The 24,141-nt window shown below is 37.6% G+C and overlaps 1 protein-coding gene across 1 annotated transcript in view; it reads right to left on the bottom strand.

Annotated features, from left to right (window-relative positions):
* The window catches only part of LOC113044717 (zinc finger protein 827-like), a 43,434-nt gene extending 19,512 nt beyond the window's left edge, over positions 1 to 23,922 (bottom strand). Inside the window, exons 1-5 of the mRNA XM_026204900.1 lie at positions 23,913 to 23,922; positions 22,832 to 23,104; positions 3,023 to 3,262; positions 1,065 to 1,119; positions 877 to 977 (exon numbers count right to left, since the gene is read on the bottom strand). Coding sequence (XP_026060685.1) covers positions 877 to 977; positions 1,065 to 1,119; positions 3,023 to 3,262; positions 22,832 to 23,104; positions 23,913 to 23,922 — 679 coding nt within the window. The remainder of the gene's footprint in view (positions 1 to 876; positions 978 to 1,064; positions 1,120 to 3,022; positions 3,263 to 22,831; positions 23,105 to 23,912) is intronic.
* Between the last annotated feature and the right edge of the window lie 219 nt (positions 23,923 to 24,141).

Here is a 24,141-nt window from a genome sequence, read left to right as displayed (position 1 = left end):
CAGACATACAGAAACACACGCAAACAAACACTGATTCAGTTTATCTTTTTGGCATACATACAGAACTATTTTAGACCAATTCATTATTTTTCAACCACTGATTACGCTGTTAAAAATAAAAATTAGAGCTCTTTGTCTTAACTAAGGAGTGGGAGTTACTACCCACACCGGGTCAGAGGTGTTAGACACTTAGCAATGAAATGCCAAAAAACATGGAGAAAGAGAAAGAATTTGAAAGAAAAAGAGTGAAAGAGATGAAAAAGGTAGACAAGGGTCATGGCCGCTCTTATGCGATTTGTGTACGTCCGCTTTGTGTCTGCGCGTAAGAACGAACGCATGTCTGAGTGTGAAGTGAATTAACTTTCACGCACCCTGGACACGAAAAACCCAATCATTTTTTCATTAACTGGTGTAGGGAACCGGGCCAGGCGAGCGCAAACTAATTACCCTTTGCCAGAGGGGCCAGTAGAGGGAGGCAGGGAGTGCCAGCTGCCCAGTGCAGTGGTCTCGAAGCTGGGTGGGAGCGCGAGGGGCCTCTGTAGACTCGCATTAGATGAGAGGGTGGCTTGTATGCATAGATCTATGTAAATGTGAGCAGGCTCCAAAATGAACACCAAAGCTGCGTAACTGTATGTGGGATATTCCTTTACATTAAAGCACCAAAACACATATTAGAAACAAGTATCATAGAATATGTGCTATTTGTCATTAATACGCATGGCAAAAAAAAACAATGAAATAATCCCACTCTCATAGGGAGAGAATTTTATATGCACATCTGTCAACAGAAAAAAATATATTTATGAGCAGGTGTGTCATAAAGGCAATTTGTGAGCAAGTACAGGGTCCTGGTTGGTGCGGAGGAGGCGGTCTTACCTTGTTGGGCGACCCTGCTTGAAGATCCGGCTTCAGCTGGGGAAGAGCTCTTGGAGCGCGTGCTGAAAGGTGATTGTCTAAAGCGGTCGTCTAAGAAAGGGCTGGAAAATCACAAGCTAGCATTAGATTCAATAAATGTGATTCACTACATTCTGGCAGCATAATAGATGCACAAACAGTAAACCTACCTGTGTATGCCGAATGATGCATTGTCTTTGCTTTCGTTAGCTTTACTTACTTTTTCTGGAAAAGAAAAACACAAAGGAGTTAAAAATAGACTTGTTTCTGTGTTGTACTTACAAAAATCATATGCAACCAGTAGGTGCAAATAAGGCAATTATTTGTTAGTAGAACCATTCGTTTATAAAGCTGACCATTAATCCATCCCTGATAAAAAGACAATCATAGATAGTCTCCATCATATATTATGTTTTTGGATGCTGATAGAGTAGAATGCTGCTTTGCTGGTAATGCAAGAACCAGTTTTTCCAAAAAATGCTACAAAATAGTTTTCCCCCTTTAAAGTTAATTTGTCAAACTAAATAATTTTGGGTAGTTTTGCTAAATGCAAGATCCAGTTTTACCAAAATTGCTATAATTTTTTCTTTTTTTTTCTTTATTTGACAAACTCAATGATTACTGGTAATCCTACTAAATGCAACATCAAGTTTTTACCAAAATTGCAATAAACAGATAATTTCTAACACATTTGTAATAAACTAAATGCTTTCAGACTTAGGACTCTGCAAAAAATTGAATGCGATTTTCATGCACATCTCGTCAGTAAAGGCGCTCCTGTGATTAGCAGTATATCTCCAGCACGTGCGTTCAGATCAGGGTTGCCAGGCTGGCACAACAAAAAATATATACTTTCAGTAATATTAAAACAATAATGAAATTAATTTTTATAGTATATATAAAATATAGTATAGTTTCAGTTAATTTTATGATTGTGCTTTTTCCGCCCGCTAGACCAGCATGAAGCAGCCAGAATGAAATTAACAGAATGGAATTCTTTGTTTTCCAGTAAAAATCTAAACTTAAAAAAAAATCTAAACATAAAATGTAATAAATATATTCATAAAATATTTTTAATATTTTAAGTCTTTTTTTTTTCTTGTCAATTTATTTGTTTTCTTGTTTTAAGCAAAAATCTAGAAACATTTTGACAATGGGCTAGGGCAAATACATAATGCATTTGAATACATATTAGAATTTGATAAATTCAAGACAAATACTCAGAAAAATATATTACAAATTTTTACGTTAGATATTTCGACAAGAAAAACAGGACATAAATACTAAATAAGAAATAATTCTGCCATGCATGCTGATTTAAGACAGTCTTTTCTGCAGGGATAGCAGTGGTAGATTTTTTTTAACCACGTTTTGCCAAACTGCTTTTAAAATCTCGAAAAACAGAGGGCAAAAGAGAACAGTGTCTCATGTCTGTCTGTCTATCTGCCTGTCTTTCTCTCTTCTGGTGGTCTGGTAATGACCTTGCTCCCTGGGTGGCACTTCCTAAGCCCCCTCTCCCTGACACCCTCTCGGTCACACAGCTCACAGAGGATGGAAGGGCTCTCTGCGTTGCCATGACGATGCTGCACAGGAGCAAGAGGGAGAGAGAGAGAGAGAGAGAGAGAGACACAAGGGAAGTGTGTGCAACCGAGTGTGCTTGAGCCAGAATGTTTGAGAACAATGTGAGGGAGTTGAGGGTTGAGGGGTTATACATACACACTGTGCAGCTACACACCACTCCCATGGGGTAGGGGGGGAGTGGGAGGGTGCGAATGGCGTGCGTGTGAGGTTCGTGTATAGATATATATATATATATATATGTGTGAGTGGGGGGAGGCTTTTTGTGATCGGCTTCCGAGGTGCTAGATGGCATTTAAAAAGAGCCGTAGCTGGCAGCGAGGAGCGCAGGGGGCAGGTTTGTCTCTGCTAATCCTCAGAACGCTCTTGGAAGAAAAGCTCAATCCTGCCATCATTTAACACCACAAATATCCCTCCACTCTCTAGTGTGTCAGTGCAGCATTCAAAGAAGGCGATGAAGAAGAAAACCTGAAGACTGTCGCTGCGGAAAGCTTTTTTTTTTTTTTAATGGACAGTCCGCCCCTTTGTTTCTTCTGTCATAGAGACTTACCAGACAGTTTGAAAAGCAGCTCAGAGGCCATTTTGACTGATATGTCCTGGGAGAAGAGGTCATTTTGGGGGCGGGGCAAAGGATCTGGGAGGTTAACCATTGGTTCCTTCTTCTCACATCCCCCTGAAGTGCTGAAGCCCAGTAGATTAGAGGAGGGAGGGGCCAGTTCTAGGGGTGGGTCCACTTCCATAGGCTCCGCCTTCACTATGATGTTCTGGTGGCAAGCTTCTTTGTTATTCTCTGAAAATCAAATTAAAGGGACTTATTCCATTTGCAAACAACATTTTTAACACTGATTCTAATTAGCAGTGCATGCTAAGAATAGCGAATTCAACAAACTTCTAAACCTAAACTCCTAATAAAAGTGTTAACTTCCACTTCAGTCAAAGATTTCAAGTAATGAAAGCTTTTTGCAGAAGTGGCCATCGCCATGAGTATATTTGGTAATGGCCTCAATGGTTTGAAATTGTCTGACTCGAGACTAGAGCGGTGTCATTTGCGATGTGATAGTCAGTGGCAGTCCTGAGGCGAAATCATGCATAAGGTGCTCAGATGCTTCCAGATGATCCTTGGGAAAAGTTACAGCTGTGAATGAGAGCAAGAGAAACAGAGCAGCAAAATCCCTTGAAACTGCCGCAGATCCGCCACAGGTGATACTTCATCTCTTTTATTTTAAAAGTAATCTTCAGTATAATTTGATTATGTCTTTGCAAATGTAACTGTAATCTGTTGGAATACAAACATACAATTTTAGTATAGCCTGTTGATTATGCTTCTCCAAGTACCGTATTTTCCGGACTATATACATACAAACTATGTCCAAATAACCACCTTGGAAATTATGCTCGAAAAAACTGTCAGTTATTTCTTAAGTGAAAGTAAACAGTTGAGCAGTTGAGGAAAAAAATGGGATGTGTATAATATTGGATGCGCTCATCGTCTCTTAAAGTGACCACGCCTAATTTAGCTACTGGCTGCTGTAATGTTAATCCAAGAAAATGAAAATTAAAATCACTCACTGCTCTTGACTGAATTACTTTGTAGTTTTAACAGTCAAACCAAAAATTATTCAGACACCAGATATAATTTTTGATATATATAGCAAAACTGTAATAATGTGAGAAATGTTGAAGGTGTCTGAATAAATGTAGGTTTGATTGTATATTCCACTTTTACATTGAAGACTATCCAGTGCTATTTTACATTTAATTATTTGGTTTTTGTACCTTGACACCTACAAACTTGAAAAAAACTTAAACATTGGTGTGAAACAGGCTTAAGGTTGTTTGCACCTTGTGCAATATGGAAATAGTTTACAGTTTTTTCAAGCACTTTGTGATGCATTTTGGAAACAGGAGATGAGCCCCTTTTCTAATGCACCACCTAGCTTGATGAACCCCTTCTCAAAGACTTACTGTTTGTCAGTTTTATTTGGGTAACACACATATTCTGAATGCCTTCTGTAGAATTAGAATGAGCCATTTTAATCTTGATTAATCTAGATTAATTTAAAGTTGAATGTAAAATTAATCTAGATTAAAAAAAAAAATCTATGCCCACCACTAATACATATGTATATATATAATTTATTTCTGTGATTCTGAATTTTCAGCAGCCATTACTCCAGTCTTCAGTGTCACATAATCCTTCAAAAATCAGTCTAATATGCTGATTTGCTGCTTTTGAAATGTAGTTTATTGTTAAAAATAGTGCTTAACCTTTTTGAGAAAACAATAGTACATTATGCTTTTCAAGAATCTTAAAGAATAAAAAGTTTAAGAGTACAGCATTTATTTGAAGGAAAACCTTTTTTTTTGTAAAAATAAAAGTCTTTACTGTCACATGTATTCATTTTAATGCTTTGTTAACAAATAAAAGTATTAATTTCTTTTTAGTGCTGTCAAATGCTTAATCACGATTAATCACATCAAAAATAAAAGTGTTTGTTTACATAATTTTTGTATTGTGTACAAACCCGATTCCAAAAAAGTTTGGACACTTTACAAATTGTGAGTAAAAAAGGAATGGAATAATTTACAAATAAATTTATATTTTATTCACAATAGAATATAGATAACATATCAAATGCTGAAAGTGAGACATTTTTAAATGTCATGCAAAATACTGGCTCATTTTGGATTTCATGAGAGCTACACATTCCAAAAAAGTTGGGACAAGTAACAATAAGAGGCCGGAAAAGTTAAATGTAAATATAAAGAACAGCTGGAGGACCCATTTGCAACTTATTAGGTCAATTGGCAACATGATTGGGTATAAAAAGAGCCTCTGAGAGTGGCAGTGTCTCTCAGAAGTCAAGATGGGCAGAGGATCACCAATTCCCCCAATGCTGCGGTGAAAAATAGTGGAGCAATATCAGAAAGGTGTTTCTCAGAGAAAAACTGCAAAGAGTTTGAAGTTATCATCATCTACAGTGCATAATATCATCCGAAGATTCAGAGAATCGGGAACAATCTCTGTGCATAAGGGTCAAGGCCGGAAAACCATACTGGATGCCCGTGATCTTCTGAGCCCTTAGACGGCACTGCATCACGTACAGGAATGCTACTGCAATGGAAATCACAACATGGGCTCAAGAATACTTCCACAAAACATTGTCGGTGAACACAATCCACCGCGCTGGCTAAAACTCTATAGGTCAAAAAAGAAGCCATATCATAGCCATGTTTACTCTGGGCCAAGGCTTATTTCAAATGAATTGTGGCAAAGTGGAAAACTGTTCTGTGGTCAGACAAATAAAATTTGAAGTTCTTTTTGGAAAACTGGGACACCATGTCATCCGGACTAAAGAGGACAAGGACAACCCAAGTTGTTATCAGCGCTCAGTTGAGAAGCCTGCATCTCTGATGGTATGGGGTTGCATGAGTGCGTGTGGCATGGGCAGCTTACACATCTGGAAAGGCACCATTAATGCTGAATGGTATATCCAAGTTCTAGAACAACATATGCTCCCATCCAGACGTCGTCTCGTTCAGGGAAGACCTTGAATTTTCCAACATGACAATGCCAGACCACAAACTGCATCAATTACAACATCATGGCAACGTGGAAGAAAGACCCGGGTACTGAAATGGCCAGCCTGCAGTCCCATAGAAAACATTTGGTGTAAAGAGGAAGATGAGACAAAAAGACTTAAAGGGACAATAAGTAACTTTTTAGGTATTTTATTATCTAAAATCAATATTTTTATTCATAAATATGCCCTCAATGGTGTACAAATACCTATGCCAATGTTTAAACTAATCCTTGTAAATGAAGAATTTATTATCTTTATATACATGGGACGGGGAGGGCGACGGAGGCTTCCATGTAGTTCCGCCATCTTGTAAAACTATAATAGCAGAGAGGGACAAAAAGTACTAAGCCAACGCGTTTCCACAGTGCGTTTTCGGTCAGAGCCAGAAACGCAGGTGCAGAGCAGTGAGAGGCGCTTGAAACTGCACCGGCAAGTTTAAAAAAGTCTGGATTGCATTCTTATTATGGACCATACATATGCCGCGCCACAGGAGAAGAAAACATAGTCGCCAAAACAGTAAAAAATAGAACGTAAAAGGAAACGTGACCGTAGATTACAGAAAACAAGAGTTAATGTCGGGGAAGCTTTTTCTAGGTGGAAAGAGCTAATGCTTGATAAAGATTTCAAAAGAGACGCTGAAGTGGCCAGTTTTCTTCTCGACAGGTAAGTCAGTGTTACAATCTATATTATAATATTTTTTTTATATCTAACAATGCATATAATTCAGAAAATATAACGAATAAATTTGACATAACTACTAATTACAATATTTCATGTTTTCCACAGTCAGTAATTCATACTGTAACATTCGTTTGTTTATGGTCATGTTGCTGTTTGTTTGAAATAACACACCTGTTCACCTGAAGGAAAACTCGACGAAGTGCTATTAGAAAACATCCTGTCAAAGCTTTTTGGTACATATCGCCTACCGTAGATGCAACGCGCATTTGAAAAAGCGAGGCGCAGGAGAGCAAAATTAGTTTGAATGCAAAATACAATTTCACCACTAGATGGGAGTTATTCCTACTTAGTGTCCCTTTAAGACACTTGAGCTACTAGAAGCCTGTATTAGACAAGAATGTGACAGCATTCCTATTCCTAAACTTGAGCAACTTGTCTCTTCAGTCCCCAGATGTTTGAAGACTGTTATAAAGAAGAGGCGATGCCACACAGTGGTAAACATGCAATGCATTCTGTTTTTATTCACAATTTGTGTGTATAATGTGTATAATAAATATATTATATATATTTAGGGGATGGGTCTATACTATGCAAGCTATGATGACTTTCATCTTGATATTTTAGTATGGATGTATGCCTAATCGAATTTCACAGTAGGGGGCGAGAACGAGTCTTCGCACCTGTGTGTATGCCTACTGTGAAATTACCACATCAAACGTGACATGCTAACATGGATGTAGCTAAGATGCCGCTGGGTTTGCTTCAGGGAACTTTTTTTAAGAAGCTTCCCAATGGAAACCTCACGCCTGTTTCACACATAATCCATCTGCAGTGCGAATGCAGTCCACGTGCGTTATGTATGTGGTGCTGAAGCAGCACGGACTCATACTCATTGTGCTTTCACACAGGACACGTTTGCAGTCTGCTATTCGGTACGTAAACGATCGCTGCACTGCTGTAGACCCACCACCTTGTGCAATGTGGAATTAGTTTACAGCTTTCTCAAGCAGTTTGTGATGCATTTACATATAAATATATGTAATATATAAAAGTAACATATTTTGCTTAAATATATACATGCCGTGTGTGTATTCATGTACACATAACAAATATACACAGAACACATACATATATTATGTAAATAAAAACTTTTATTTTGGATGCGATTAATCGCGATTAATTGTTTGACAGCACTAAAAAAAGTACCGACCCAAAAGTACTGACCAGTAGTGTGTATCCCATTTTTACATTTAGATTATCTTTGCCATCTTCTTACTCTCATTAAATTTCATTTCACCATCATAGAATGGCAAATCATAAAATGAACATACTATTGTGATGCCTAATTTCAATTAGCCATTTAGACCTGAGTCACACCAGATTATCTCCAAAAGAGGAGGCTCTCTTTAATTGGGCCAGTGAACACCCTGGCAATCTCATACTAATGTCCTGGTAACATCACACACATTTTCTGCAATGTGCAAAACCAAGAACCAAGACTTTGTAAGCCATATAACCCCCTGGCCAAAGAAGCATAGACACCATTTCACTGTCATGTGCAACATATTTAAATTTGATCCTGGTTGTCCACTTCGTGACTCATTTGAGTTTTAATCTGCTACAGAGACAAGGGCATCATTGAGATAAGGCTGTTACCAAAGGCGGTTGAAGCTGAAGCAGATGTCTATAATTTGGCTTCAAAAAAAATAAAGAATAAATGGTTTGAAATCTGGTCAAATGACTCAGAATGTTTTTTCTTACTCACTACTCTAGGCTAAGCCAAAGTCAAAAAGAAAGAGTACAAAAAACCCCCAAAGACCTGCTCCAATACAATCAATTCCTAGTCCACCTCTTAAAAAAGTGACCCTGAAGATCTCATTTGTGCCAGTTGAACAAATACCAAACTTTAGCGCAGATTAAACCAGATACCTTGTGAGTTTTTATGTTTTGTTTTTGTACATTTGCAGTCATAAAGTTCTGTGGTATAAAACCGAACACAACAATGAGGGCTGAACTTGACGGTACATTTACAAACTTCTTAAGGTTTCAAGAACTTTCTATGGTTAGCCTAAAAAACATGCAAGTGCCAAGACAAGACAAAAAAGACAGACATTCAGTGAGCTCATAGGAACGCCGGAGTCCTTTTAATGAAAACCAGCTCTTGTAAACTCACTCAGCCTTTCTAATATATATATATATATAAAAAACTAAACAAAGAGGTCTGGTCCCAACATTTAGACTGGTAAAAAAATTGGGTAGAAAAAAGTTTAGCCTGTTGGTCTTATCAGATCAGACGTCTGAAAGCATGTACAGCTGAGGGGTAGATGGCATATGCTTTTCAAGGGTGACCACGTTCAATCAGACAGCTGGGGAGGGAGGCAGAGGGGCGTAATCATATGAATTTGGTCTGGCCGGAGACGAGGGAGCAGGAGATTGTGGGTAGGCCAGCTGACCTCCACCCCTCCCGTTAACAGCGAGTGTTACTGGGGCTGTTGGAGTGTTGTTGTCTTGCTCTGACCTAGATTGTGTGTGAGTACAGTGTATGTTTACAGTGTATGAGTGTGTGGGGGGGTCAGTAGTGTGCCCAGGTGTCAGGAGCTGGACGAGGCAATGGCACACGGGGACACTGACATCCACTAGCCTGTTAATCCCTTAATAAAGTGCCTGGAGCCAGATTGAGGGCCGGGGTCATTTAGGGGACACGCAGTCTCACAACACACATGCACAGAGCAATGAATTTTCGCCTTTGGTTGAGTGACGTCAGTAGCCGCTTTCAAATGCTTTTGTACACATGTATGTAAAATATGAATTATGTAGAGAGCGGGTCAGTATGAGGAAGTGAGCGCCTAAAATAGCCAGTGTGTTAGATATGAAAATTATTATGAGCAAATAAATGTGCAAATACAGAAAGGAAAATACAAACAAACACACACACACACACTGAAAGTGCAGGGAGGTTAAACAGAGGCTGACCAGTGGCAACTATCTGTTTAGCCATCTGGTCTATAAAAGATTCCTGCCTGTTAAAACCTCTTGTGAGCTCTAAGAGTTATAAACAAGTGCAGATTCATGGAAAACAAATAGAAAACACAGGCACACCGAAGCTACAGACATGTCATGCTTTGGTGCTCATGTGGGAAATGCAGGTTCGAATTCAGCTGGCATTGTGTCTTGATCCCCTTTTCTGGTTTCTTACCAGTGAGCACATATGCACACCAATATGCTGATAACTACCAAAATCAGCTCAAGACATCAAATCAAATCAACAACCCAGCAATGCCAGAATATTACCTGTGACATCAAAACATGATCAGTGCGATGTTCAAAAAAAGCATTGTGTTCCAAAAAGTGTTCCACAATATCAGCAGGAAATATGTTTAGAACTTATATTCTCCTGTGAGGTTTGCAGTTTCTATGACTCTGTGACTTCTCCTTCATTTGTATAAGACAAGAACACATTTTTATATTGTTGTTCATTATATTTCCTCCACCTCTACCGTACAATGCATACTATGGTCGATGCACTTAAATCCACAGTAAAGGACACTTTTAGTTTAATGTGTTTATATGACAACGCTTGGGATCAGCTTATTAAGAACATGCATATAAACATGATCAATGATTTCCTGTCTTTGGCAATGAAAGGTGTGAGAACGACAAATTAATATACGGTTTCAAATTTGTCAGAACACTTGAAGGTCCCACCGTACCATCATTTTTTTTGGGAAAGGCTGATTTAAATCCTTATTTATTAAACAATACATACAGAGATGTCTGATTTTGTGCTATGACTGTTCAGCACAAAGGTCAACACAGATAAAAATAGTGATCCCAGTGTATGAACATCTGTGAATTAAAAAGATTTTTATTGTCATATTTTTATGATATATATTGTCATTTATGATGATATATATCATGGTGATGGTATAAAGATGATATAGAGATTTTGCTATATTGTTTATACCGCTTTATGTAAATGTATTTAAGGTATGTAAGTATATTCACACATTTCCACAAGTTATTGCCATGTTAAAGTGAGAAAGAAACATGAATGACAAAATAAAGCATGGGATTTGCTTGATGTTAAAAAGTTATTAAGCCTAATATACTTTCTGCTGTCTGATCTTGTCTGAATAACTTTTTTAGCTTTAATAAGATGCAATGTAGATTTGGGTCATACAGTGTAGCCTGGGCAGAGATTTATTTTTAGATTTGATTATTTAATTTAGTAGTATTTCTTATTACTCTAAGCCAGTGTACCTGAACATTTTTGTTTTATTGTACTTTTTTCTTTTATTGCCCACCCCTAAAACACATTGTATTTATTTTTTAAATCAGAATCAAGATTTTAGTTGAAAATTCACATTATTCCATCTCACCTTTCTGCTTTCATCCTCCATTGTGACAGATGCGTTTTCAAAAGTGTGAATATTGCATGTAGTTTCTCAATTAATTTGGACTCAGAAAACTGCATTTATAATAAAAGTTACATATAAAATCAGTTAAAAGAAGAAGAAAAAAGATCTAAAAATAGCTTCAGACAGCGTAAAGCATGTCACACCACACGACATGCCAGCTTGAAAAAAGGATGCCATGTCAACTACCTATAATTATATTATGTGACTGCATTCCCCCACCATTATTTCTACGTCAAAAATTTTCGAGACACCATATAAGAAGATGCTGCTGAAGGTTGGTGACAAACACATGCGCTGCAAACTTCACCCTCATTTAGACAATAAAGAGATGAATCAACCATGGTTCCCACCACATCTGTTTGGCATACTAAACAATCTGACAGCCTCAGAGCATTAGTCATTCAACACATGCAAACCCCACTTGTCACATGCACTTTGATGCACTGTACAGTAGTTTGAGAATATGAATTTGGAAGCGAGAGTGAGAGAGAGAAAGAGGGAGAAAGGAATCCAATGCACACAGAAGAGATGCAGATAGGAAACAGATTTAAAAAATAGGGATTGGTTAGACAAGAGAACAGTAAATTAGTCAGGTGGACTAGTTTATCTATTTTTGCTTCATCTTTGAAAGGATGCATTTGATTTTATTTGTTTTTAAAGCCCAACTTTCCATGTTTATATATTTTTTCAAATATACATTTATTTTAATGTTAAACACTTAGAAAAAGTCCTTAGCCATCTTCAAGAATCGGCTAAAAACACTCTCTTCCATCTTTATTTGACCCCCTAACTATTCTAATTCTATTCTTAACAACATCAACAACAACAACAACAACAACAACAAAACCTCTAGCCCTCTAACACTAGATTGCTCAATTCTTTTTCTATTCTATCTGTTTTCTTTTTATTTATTATATAATTGGGAGAAAAAAATCTCACCTTGCAATGTTTACAATTTATGATAATAAAAAAAAAAAGAATTAAGATTTGAACATAAAAAAAAGAGACATTCATCAGAGGGGCCGACGTAGGGGATATAAAGCTAGAGGTGAAGAGACATAAAAAATAGGGTGAGATGGAGGCGGATGAGAAGTATAGAGAACAAGGTTGTCATTCTGCACTACTTCTCCTCTGGTCCGACGGAAAGGATGACCCGCTTAGACACGAGGTGAAGAGTTCAGCTGCTTCAAAGAGGTTCAGAGCAACCGCAGCCCGCAAAGAGACAAGGGAGAGCTGATCCCAGACCAGCATCCGAACAGCCTCTCAATAATTCAGCACATCATGACGCAACGCTCACCTCAGTTGGAGAGAGAAAGCGAGAGAGAATCAGTGCTCCACATGCCCCTGAAGAGGCTACCGGAGGGATGCTGGGTTGTGTGTGATGCAGGAAATGGTCAAATGGGTGTGCAGGCTTCACAGTGGTTTCATTTCACAGGGAGGAGTATCTGCACTCAAGATTGGTGAAAAGGATGTCTTTTCGCAGTTATAAAATACACATGGGGAAATCTTTTATGCTGGGGATGGGCGAGGGTGGTCTAGTATTTGCCCATCAAACCAAGTAGTCGATTGTTTGGGGTTTTTCTTCAACAGGTACAGTGAACTGAGATATGCAAGCTCTCCAAGAAGGTTAGTATGATAGTGTGCTAGTGAGCCATTTGACAATTTGTATATTAAATCCTTCTTTAAAGTGATTGATCACCCCAAAGTAAAATTCTGTAATTAATTACTCACCCTGATGTCATTGCAAACCTGTAAGATTTTCGTTCAACTTCGGAACACAGATTACGATATTTTTGTTGAAATCCCAAAGCTTTCTGATCCTCTATAGACAGCAAGGGCACATTCAAGGCCCAGAAAAGATCAAGAACAAAGCAGTCCATGTGAAATCAGTTGTTCAACCATATTTTATGATGCTACAAGAATACATTTTGTGCGCAAAAATTACATTTTGGATTCCTTTCTGGGCCTTGAATGTGGTAGGACCCTTGCTGTCTATGGAGGGTAAGAAAGCTTTCGGATTTCATCAAAAATATCTTTATTTGTGGTTTGAAAATTAATGACGGTCTTACGAGTTTGGAAGGACATGAGCGTGAGTAATTAATGACAGAAATTTCATTTTGGGTGAACTATCCCTTTAAAGGGGACATAACACACACAGTTTCTACCAATCTCATGTTAATCTTGCATAACCTTAGGACACTGTGTTGCTAAATTCATCTTTTTTTTTTGCCTCAAAACCCAACTTTTGTAATGAATCCACAATCAACAAATCCAACTTTCATCAACATAATTACGTCACACTTACTTAATTTTCTTATTATTATGCATAATCCATGGGTTCATTTATTGAAAGAACTATAATGGGCTAAATCTAGATCATTTGAAAAGAATATCTGTCCGTTACTCTGTTGGGGGGTTATTAAACTGAATTCAAACTGTGCCATTTATTAATAATTACTGAACTATGAAAACATGCACACAAATGTCTTTTGCCTCTGCGTAGCTTTTTTTGAGTTCTAAAGTTTTGTACCACAACTCAAAACTATACAGGACTTCCTTTGGAACATTAAGTCCTGAAGTTCTGTTTCAGGTGATCCCAAATGACCACTCCATCAAAAGATTTCAGCATTGGTCAAATGGATATCTTATTAGGTTGAAGGTGTAGGACCGTGAGCAACACATTCATAATGCCATATTCGCCCTTAAAAAACTTGTACATTTTGCACTTCAATTACAAAATGATAATCCATAAAAATAAATATATTTATTAATGTAAACCACTGCAATCTTAAAACTTCACCTATCTGTTTAGAAGTACTTGAGCTTCTCTGTCTGGTTCCATTATTGATATCATGGTCAAACTACAGTGCTGCATTCAGGAGCCAAAAACAGACCAGCAAACAATAATACCTCTCCTTTTTGTCGATTTCTCAAGTTTCTCAATATTTCACAGGAACCAAACAGACATATAATGCGGCCCGTCTGCATTAATTTTGTGGCCCGTGTCATGCTGAAGATTAATGTATTTTTATTAAAATTTGCTAAAAATATTATAGGCAGTTTGATTTTTTTTAATTGTAATACAATCGCAGTAGTAAAAGTTGCTCTATCTCTGCAACTGCTGTCACTAATGTGCAATTAAACAGCAACATGTTCATGCAACATGTTTTTTGTTGAGTTGTCTGTTTTTGTTCTCTCAGAATAATGGTGGGAGAATAGTGATATATATTTAAAAAAATATAGTCATGATTCTCCAGTGTATTCAGAATCGTGCAGCTCTAGTTGGTCATTTATCCATTTATGTGTTCCTGTAGCTCAAGTGGTAGAGCGCGAGCGCAAGCACAAGGTTGGGGGCTCGAATCCCGGGAAACACGTTAGGAGAAAATTGTTAGCTTGAATGCAATATAAGTCGCTTTGAATAAAAGCGTCTGCTAAAAGCATGAATTTAATTGAATTCATCCACATGTAAACGTAAACAAATAAATGACTTTAATTTCACATAAACCATTAAAGATGTGGTCAGTGAGGTTCAGTATCCAGAGCGTATACATTTATTTTGAAAGGAAAAATGCATTTACATATTTATGCGCTTGATGAAAAATACCCTGCAATTGTACTTTGGGATACTAAGCTAGTATACCTATAGTCTGCTAAATTTGGAACAACTGCTTCTGTGCTAAATGCATTTTCATTGTGTGGAGGAAGTGATGAAGTCCAATTAAAGATGCACTTAAGTATATGTGATTGTGCTAAAGTGGAACTATTTACACTTTAAACTTTAGGTACATTTTAAATATCTTGTATTTAAAGACCGATATTATACAGAGATCATACAATCCTTATTAATAGTGATATTAAAACACATTTTAGGCATAATTTTAAGAAAAGTGCATTGCGGAATAACGAAATACTCCACATTAAGTTAAATTATGATTTTATATCATTAAGGGATATGTCAATAAATACATTAACCCTTTCGAGTCGATTAACGCATATATGCGTTTTGAGTCATTTTCACCTGATAACCCCGAAAAGAAGTTAAATTACACTCTCAGTTTTAATCGTACAGATAAGAGCAATACATCAGTCGAATCTCTAAAGGGTTTAGTTTTTTTTGGATACAGACATAATAACAAAAAACATTTGTGCACTTATAAAATAAAGATAACAAACAAGGTGCGCTGTCTATAGTCTTTGTCTCCGCTGATCGTCATGTACAAACATTTAATTAAAATGAACTGTAACTCCGTGAATACTCAACGAAGAGACATGAGAGAGATATCTATAGAAAGCCTGGAATGTCTACTTTTAAACTAAACAAGTGCTGCCGAAAACAAATATTCTGAGATAAAGTAATCCATATGAAAACAACGCAATGTCTGTTTTTCATATCTCCGCTCATTATATCTAATGTGACCACGCCCCCGCGCTGAACGCGCTATTCAGATTCAAACTGAAGCGCGCGGCTTGAATACGCCCACACAGAAGAAAAAGCAGCGAGACTGTTCTTCAAGTTTTTATTTTATTTTACTGTTTGCTTCGCGATGAGAGGACTAAGACATAATTCACCCCAAAAAGATGTGATGTGGTTGAGGATTTGAGAAATGGATTTCCTCAGAAAAAAGAATGAAGCACTTTATTCAACAGGGATCATAAACATGAGTAAGTACTAGTTTTCACATAAAGTGTAAACATTTTACTAGTTAGACTTTTTCCAAATACTTTTTCCAAACTATAATTCCTGACTAAATGTATAATCAAGTGAAACATTATGAAGTTTCAATAACAATATACAATACTATACCATTCAAAAGCTTGATGTAAATAATATAAATGTGACAAATAGAGATAACTCTAACAAATGTAAAAACAATGCAGTTCTTTCGATTTATTCCCCCTAAAAAAACCTGAAAAATATTATCAGCTCTTTTCAACATTAATAATAATAATAATAATGATGATGATAATAAATGGGGTTTATTTGGTAGAAAATAAGATTGTTAAAAGGATTTCTGAAGGATTGTGTGACTAGAGAAAGGATGCCAAAAAATTTGAAAGTCAGCTTTGATTGTTCCTAATAAACTGTTTAACTGCTCCCCCAAGTGGATATTAAATTATGTTGTGGGATAATTAAATATATTCTTAATAAACTACAAACATAATATTATACACTTTTATTTTGTTCCCATATTCTTTCTTGTAAGTCCTCCCTCAGAGTGGCACAGTTGAATGAGAGGCTCATTATGCAGCTCATTATGCAGGCCTTTGTCTTCTCAGGTGTAAATCACAATGATATTCATGATAGTTGACGCCTACTCGCATATGACTTTTACCAACAAAAAGTGTTTTAGAAAATTTAAATCAATATATTGTTTTCTGTGAGTGAGTAAACAAGATGATTTTCACATCATTCAGAAAGAAAAATTCTAGGCTACAAGCTCCAGTTCTCAACTTTTCCAGCAACCAATGTTATGTATGTGTTTTATGGCCTTATTCAAGTGATTTAACATTTTTAGTTTTTCACTAACCATGCATAAAATTTTTTTCCTCAAAAATACAATCATGTACATGCATGCATTTCACATATTATTATAGCCCAGTTTGTGCTGATTACAGTGATATTAGACTTTACCCATTTAGATATTTATAAGAAACTGAAAAAAGCACAAATGTCAGGGCATGACAAAACTTCTCAAGGCCCCAAAAATACCCTTAGACTCCAGAGGGTTAATGGATTCAAATGTTACTTAGAATGAAAATAATGTATTTTAAATAATTTATGGCAGTTATTTTTTTAATATGTTCAGTGTTATTTTAAGGACAAGAAGATAAGTAATAAACTACGTTTCTAAATCAATCAATCTGGAAATATTGTCTTAAATAATGGCAGATGATGTAAATTGTAATTTGTGGCCCTTACTATTGTATGTGGTTTAAACACGGCCTGCTTGGCCTCTGAACTTGAATACCCCTGATGTAATCTATTCCTATCCTGCTCTGCCAATGTAAAAATGTTGTATATCTCCAAAGAGTCTTTAGTTTTATCAGATTTATAAAAGAAAGATACAGCTTTACCGCTTCTCTCTGAAAACAGTTGAGATCCTGAAGGCATGAAGGAGTATATTTGGCACAGAAATACTAACTCCCTCATACGTCCAAACATGTTTAGCATAAAACTCCAACATGTCAGTAGCGTGAATAGGTCAAAATGCATAAAACAGCAGTAGACATCCCCTTTAAGTATAAAGACACAAAGTATATTTTCTATATATATTTTTAAAAGTGCAAATGTTCAGGGTCATTCTGTGTACCGCCTAAAGCAATACGCCATCTGAGAACCACTGGACAAGTCAATAAGACGTTTTTCATATTTGTTTTCACTATACACATTTCCAATGACTGAAAAAAAATGTCACTGCCTTTCTATTGATGGCCACTCTCTGTCAAAATACATTTCTTTAGTAATAAGTTCTAAATTTCAAACTAATTCCAGCTCATCTGAGGTGGGATTGTTGAGGTCATGGCCACCCAGCACTATACTGCAGTATTTCTGGCTGGCAAGGCTCATGTTGTCTTACTGCTGAGCTCTGTGATGATGCCTCTAATTGGCTTTGGGTATAATAAAAAAGAACAGGAACCTGGCAGAGAAGAGGAAGAGACGACCAGGTCAAGAAACAATCCCCCTGAGAAAAAACTGCAATTGGTTGTATCTCTATCTGTATGAACAAATACAGGTTGTGCTTTGGATGATGAGAGGATGGCAGTCCTCTCTTAGGTCCTGTGTGCCCCCTGGTGCAGCGCCGCATCAGGGTCCATCTGTTGAAGCCCAGGAACCATCAGTGCGGAGGGACTAACACGGCAGTGGTAATTAGCCACAGGATGCAAACAGCTACCATCAAACAGATGTGGGGGAAGTCGACACATTGTTAACTGGTTTGATGGGGGGTGGGTGGGGGAGGTGACCTACTTTAAATCCTGTGATGCAACACCTCAAAACTGGAAAGCTGCTATCCACACCATGAAACAAACTAACAAAAATGTCTTGCTGATGACTTGTCAGTGCTTAAGACCAAATTGCTACAAGCTAACCAGACCCAATGGTCAGTTCCTCACTTTTCTTTTCAGTAACTTTCACACAATGGGACCATGAACTTTTTATCAAATGGACAACCCCCTGGGAGAAACCAGGAGACAAGTGTCATAAAGGTACATGAGCAAATGCACTTTTACTTATTTGGTAGATAAAAACTAGTGTCATGTACAATTTGGTCTACTGTTGAGTTGAGTCTACAAAGGACCCCAGTGAGCAGTGATTCTTTAAAGCTTTATCAAGACATAAAAGTATAAAAACATAAAAATACAAAGTTCTGTCGTGAAACTGGTGATGCTTAGCATTCAAATACTTGGCTAGAGCTTGCTGTAGCAGTTGCATAACGCTTGAGAAACCCCCACCTTCCCCAGCTCCACCTGTACTGATCTGCTACAGGGTAATTTCTTGTATACGACCCCAGACCACATATTCAGTCATAAGGGTCCTTTTTTATTTAACTGAGATTTATACATCATCTAAAAGCCGAATAAATAAGTTTTTTCTTTGATGTATGGTTTGTTAGGATAAGACAATATTTGACAGAGACACCACTATTTTGAAATGTGGAATCTGAGGGTGCAAAATAATCGAAATACTCAGAAAATGGCCTTTAAAGTTGTCAAAATGAAGTGCTTAGAAACACATATTACCAGTCAAATATTAAGTTTGTATATATTTACGGTAGGAAATTTACAAAAGATCTTCATGGAACATGGTCTTTACTTACATGGTACTTTACTAAAGCTGCGGTAGGGAACTTTTGACGCTCTAGCGGTTAATAAACAGAACTGCTTGCGTCTTGCAGAAGAACATCGTAGCCGGAACTACTTCTCTCTGTTTATGTCTATGAAGAATCACAAAGGTACTGGGTTACTCCGCCACGGTAACCCCGAAGCAATCTAAAATAGTCCGAATATAAACACTTATTATAGGTGCACCCTAGTGATTCAGGACAAGCCAAAAACACGGTTTGGAAAATGGATTCATGGTGTACTCGCTTATTATATACATTTTTTCTACATTTTGAACACAAACAAAGTTACGGACCACAGTGATTGGTTATTTTTACAGGGAGCGATGGAGTTTCTGCAAATGGCAATAGGACCACTGGGAGGAGCCAGAGGAGCTTGATTTTTTTCACAGATTATCTGTCTCATATTCTACTGTCAGGACATAATGACAGGTTTAATAAATATGTAAAAAATATTTTTTTTACAAAAGTTCCCTACAGCACCTTTAACCCTTTTTGCACATGAGTTTAAAATATTCTAGAACCCGGCATGAGTTTCTTTAGGCGACCATTATTTTAGAATGTATCGCCTTATTGTTTCCATGGCGACGTGTCATGCTTGTCAATAGATCTGTATGACACATGGATTGCTTTTATTTTGTTTTTCCTGTTTAAAAATGTTCCCAAAACATGCTCACTATATTATAAAATATATGATATTCCGATTCTGAAATATGTGCAAGTAAATATATTTGGTAGTTTAAACAATTTTATATTGACCATGTTAGTTGATCTATACCAGTTGATGGGCGCCGCCATGTTAGTTCATGCTGAATCTGAGCCGTGGGATTTACAACAGGCACATTCATATTTTTTGGTAAACCATCCTTTTGAATAATTGCCACAAGTGAATGATTTGATACAGTGTGGTCACAATTTAAAACAAGATAACAAATTAATTAGTGGGAACAAGTTTTTTGTTTTTGTGGCCACTCTATCTTCCTCCTGTCATGCGCTGGGCTCTGTAATTTGCAGGATTTCACCCAAACTTGAATAATTCAAAATAATTGTTAATGCATGTTTAAAAGTAGCTTTTTAGCTAACATCATCTAGACTATAAAAACATCACCACAATATAAAATTGTTTAAACTACCAAATATGTTTACTTGCACATATTTCAGAATCGGAATATCATATATTTTATGATATAGTTAGTACTTTTGAACGTTAGTACTAAAATGGTAAACTTAAGTGTTTGTGTAAACCAAACGCACACAGTCAGTGGCTTCACATGGACAACAACTGCTAAAGATGAACTGTTAATATAATTCCTGAGAAATTAAATGTAAAGTTCTACTTCTTGTAGTTTCATCTGATATTCAGCATCACCGCCCGTTGTTTCTGAAAACAACACAATAGCGAGCATGTCAAGCATAAACACTTAGTGAGCGCAGTCTGCGGAGGTTGGCACGACAGTACCTAATGACACTATAAACAACCACTACGGTACAAATCCCACATTGCATGTCATGTAAAGCCATGTTAGATGGTCTTAAGAAGAACGAGGTGGTTGTCCAGACATCTTCGGTCAGCAGGGCAGTGTGCTTATGAGCATATGAGCCAGACAAAGATGACCTTCCCCCAAATGACCTCTCAAGACTGCACCACTGCATCACACACACAAGACCACAGACGATGTCATTGTTTCCATGGCATTGATCCCCAGCCTGCAGCTAGCAGAGCGCGGCTCTTTAGATCCACTTGGTTGCATGTCTGCATGCCGCAGTGGCCGCACTGAGACGGATCTGTGAGGCCATGTCGTGTAAAACTGCTTCAGCTTGACAACAAACAGGCTAATTGGTCCCTGTTCCTGGCCTCTGGAGACGGTGAGAGAGAGCGGCTGAGGGAACACATCCTGGAGGTTGGCAGAGCGGGAAAGAGGCTCTTGCTTGTAGTAGCACATGGAGAGTTTTGATATGGGAAGTCACAGAGACCTCTCATTGAGCTTTACGCACACACATAATCACGACGACAACGTGAGTGCAGTGTACTTAGTGCTTTTCTTGCATCTTACTACTCTCCATACTCATAGACTTGGCTCTCTAGTTCATGCGCGCACCTTCACTCTCTCTCTGGGGAAACGTGACCTGGGGCTGTGCAGTCAGGAATCGCACGTGTTAAAACCAGCTCTCTCTTGGTGCGGCTGAGTCACAATGAAGTGTAAGGCATCATGGGAAGGGAGCAGCAGCAGCTGGTGTGTGGTGCCCGTCAAATACGCTGCTTTAGAGTGAATCACTCCCTATCATCCTCTGTAATGGACTACTCTAGATCTTGCTCTCTCTCTCTCTTCGACAAGTGATTTTCTCACTCATTTTCTGTTTATCGGTCTCTTTTCCAGCTCTTTTATTACCATGCAAGCACAACTAAAATCACACCTATGTGAAATCACAATTATTTTCTCAAGACCTGATGCATAAACTGAAGCATAACTGTAGCATTACACAAAAAAGAAAATGTGGTTATTTTATTTCTAGTGCTTTAATTATTTTTATTGACTACTGCAGGGTTTGTCATAAATGATTCAGGGCTGCCCTTACTTAAAAAGTATACTTCATTTGTAAACTTTCCACGAAGGTTCGCTCACTATGCGTGTCATGTAAATTTTGTCAGTAAGATACACGGGCATCCGCGCACATGGTCTGTGTGCAGCCCATATTTTGTGTCTGTGCACAGCACATGCAAAAAGAGAATGTTCTTTAGACAGAAGAATCTGCTAGGTGTCAAACTCATCCATTTGCACTCATCCGTACTTGAATACACTTTAAAAGCTGCGCAGACACAGCTGTGCGTGAGATGGAGTGGAACGCGGAAAATGAAGCATAGCCGGGCCTCAAAGTTGTCCAACAATGTTCCACTCTCTCCGTATTAGCAACCTGTCACTTAAACAAAACAATGGCCATGATTGCAAATGACAGAGATCCAATCAACTCCAAATGGAAACAAAATCAAGTCCCGTCCTAGATTTTTTTCTTGTAGCTTCTTGTATGTCCCAATAAAAAAGAAAAAGCAATCAAATATAATTTTTATGTCGACTTCAAGGTGGAAATTTTTCAGTTTGATTATGGAGTCTGATTCACGGGAGTCACCCAATTGATTCATGATACATATAATGTTATGTAATTAAATGCATGATACAGCTGCATTCAACCACAAAAGTGTCCAAAAAGTGAATGTGACACAGAATACTTTTTAGAACTGAACTTTTTTCCATCCCCTTGTATTGTAGAGTTCAAATAAAAGATTGGATCAGCGGCCCAAAACAGCAATCAATGGCTTTATTTTGGCAGAGGACTGCCCAGGATAAAAAGCACATTGACTGAACAACATGAAAAGGAATTGACCCTTTTCCTTCTGCCCAGAACATGTGAGTGAGTAGAATAGACAGCAGCAGGTCAGAGAGAGAGAGAGAGAAAGTGCAAAAGAAATAGGGAGTGAAATGGCAAAGAACGAAAGAAAGACCAAATTTACAGACAAACACGAGCAAATCTAAACAGCTGCTGGATTTCATGATGACCTGACAGTGTTTTACATAATTTTACATAACGTATAGACATATTTCTGATGTAAATATACAAACTCTGGCTTATTCTTTAACCTAAGTAGTACTGTTGCATTAAGGGTCTTCTAAACATGACCTGTTGAGAAAAAAAAGAAAAAAGAAACGGAATGCAAAGCACACACATCTCTCTCACACACACCCACTCACTCACTCACTCAATACTCTGGCCTTTGAATTCAAGCCTGAAATGGCACACACACATACATGAGTGCATGCACCAAAATGCATCTGCTGACCTGATAGCTTCATAAGCAGTTCAGAGGCCACTTTGACGTTGATGTCCTGGCTGAGTAGGCTGCTCTTGCCCAACATTGGGCTCCCCTCCTCTCGTGGCTTGGTGGACCCTGGGGGTCCTTCTTGGCAGAAGGTATAGCTTGGTCCCCTCTGAGAGCTCAGGGGCTCTTCCGCCTGGGGCTCCTCCTTGACACAGAATGTACCCTTTAGGGCCTCCTTCTGGTTCGCTGCTGTGGGGCAAGAAAAAGACAAGCAAGAGTTTTGAGAACTTTGTCCTGAAGCCCATGTTTTTGTTGATGACAAGGTTTAAAGGGAATGTGTGTCTTCTTAAGCTGCATGATAGAAATGTGTTATTAAAAATGTGTGTTTTGCAGAAGAAATGGAACCATATGGTTTGGAATAATAGATAATTACAGAAATGTCGTTTTTTTTTTGTGTGACCTAACTCTTTAAACTAAGGTATCCAAACATTATGGTTTGTTAGTTAGTTCAGTTAAGTCTGCATCAGTGCAGAAAATTATTTAGAGGTTTTGTATTTGCTTCTAATAATAATTGCTTGTCTAACTTTGGCTCCATATTAAAAAAAGGAAACCTTTTGAAAAGATATGGTGAATATATCAGGAAGCAACAGAATAAATTGTCTTTTCGAATTTGGTGGACATGATGAGCCTTCTGGGGCTAGACCGAAAGTATTTCACTTGCCAGTTTTATGGAAAATATGGACTGTGCGGTTTCTGAATCATCTAACAGTGTGAACATCTAAAAGTGTGTTTATGCTGCTGACTGTCTGTGATTACACAGAAAATGATTGCTGATGATTTACTTCTGCCGAATTCAGATGAGAGTAAGAAACATTTATTTCCTCAGTCAATATGCTGTAAAAGTGGGCCATTTCAAATCAGGCTTCAATGAATAATTAATATTAAGACATGGAGTCCCTTCTTATTATTGCCAGAAACAGAACACTGGCCACTGGTTCGATTTGACGCACACACACACACACAAGCTTTTGTTTTCTATGTTGGTTATGACTTTGTTTTTTATATCTTATTATATTTTCTTTCCGGTAATATTATTGCTAACCCTTTTGCATCTTTAGAAAAGTCAGTACGTTTTTTTGAAGCAGCCTCGTATGCTCACCAATTTGACGTTTATGTAATCAAAATTACAGTAAAAACAACAATATAGTAACATTTAATGATCACTGAAATGCTGAAGTATTAATTTATTTTACAAAATGTACAAAATGTGGTGTACAAAAGGCTGGGTTTGGGGGAAAAACAGAATAAAATCCTAGCATCTATTATACAAA

This window comes from Carassius auratus, chromosome 26 (assembly GCF_003368295.1).
Source record: "Carassius auratus strain Wakin chromosome 26, ASM336829v1, whole genome shotgun sequence".
In the NCBI taxonomy this organism is placed as follows: Eukaryota; Metazoa; Chordata; class Actinopteri; order Cypriniformes; family Cyprinidae; genus Carassius; species Carassius auratus.
This window is presented reverse-complemented; position numbering and strand designations above follow the sequence as displayed.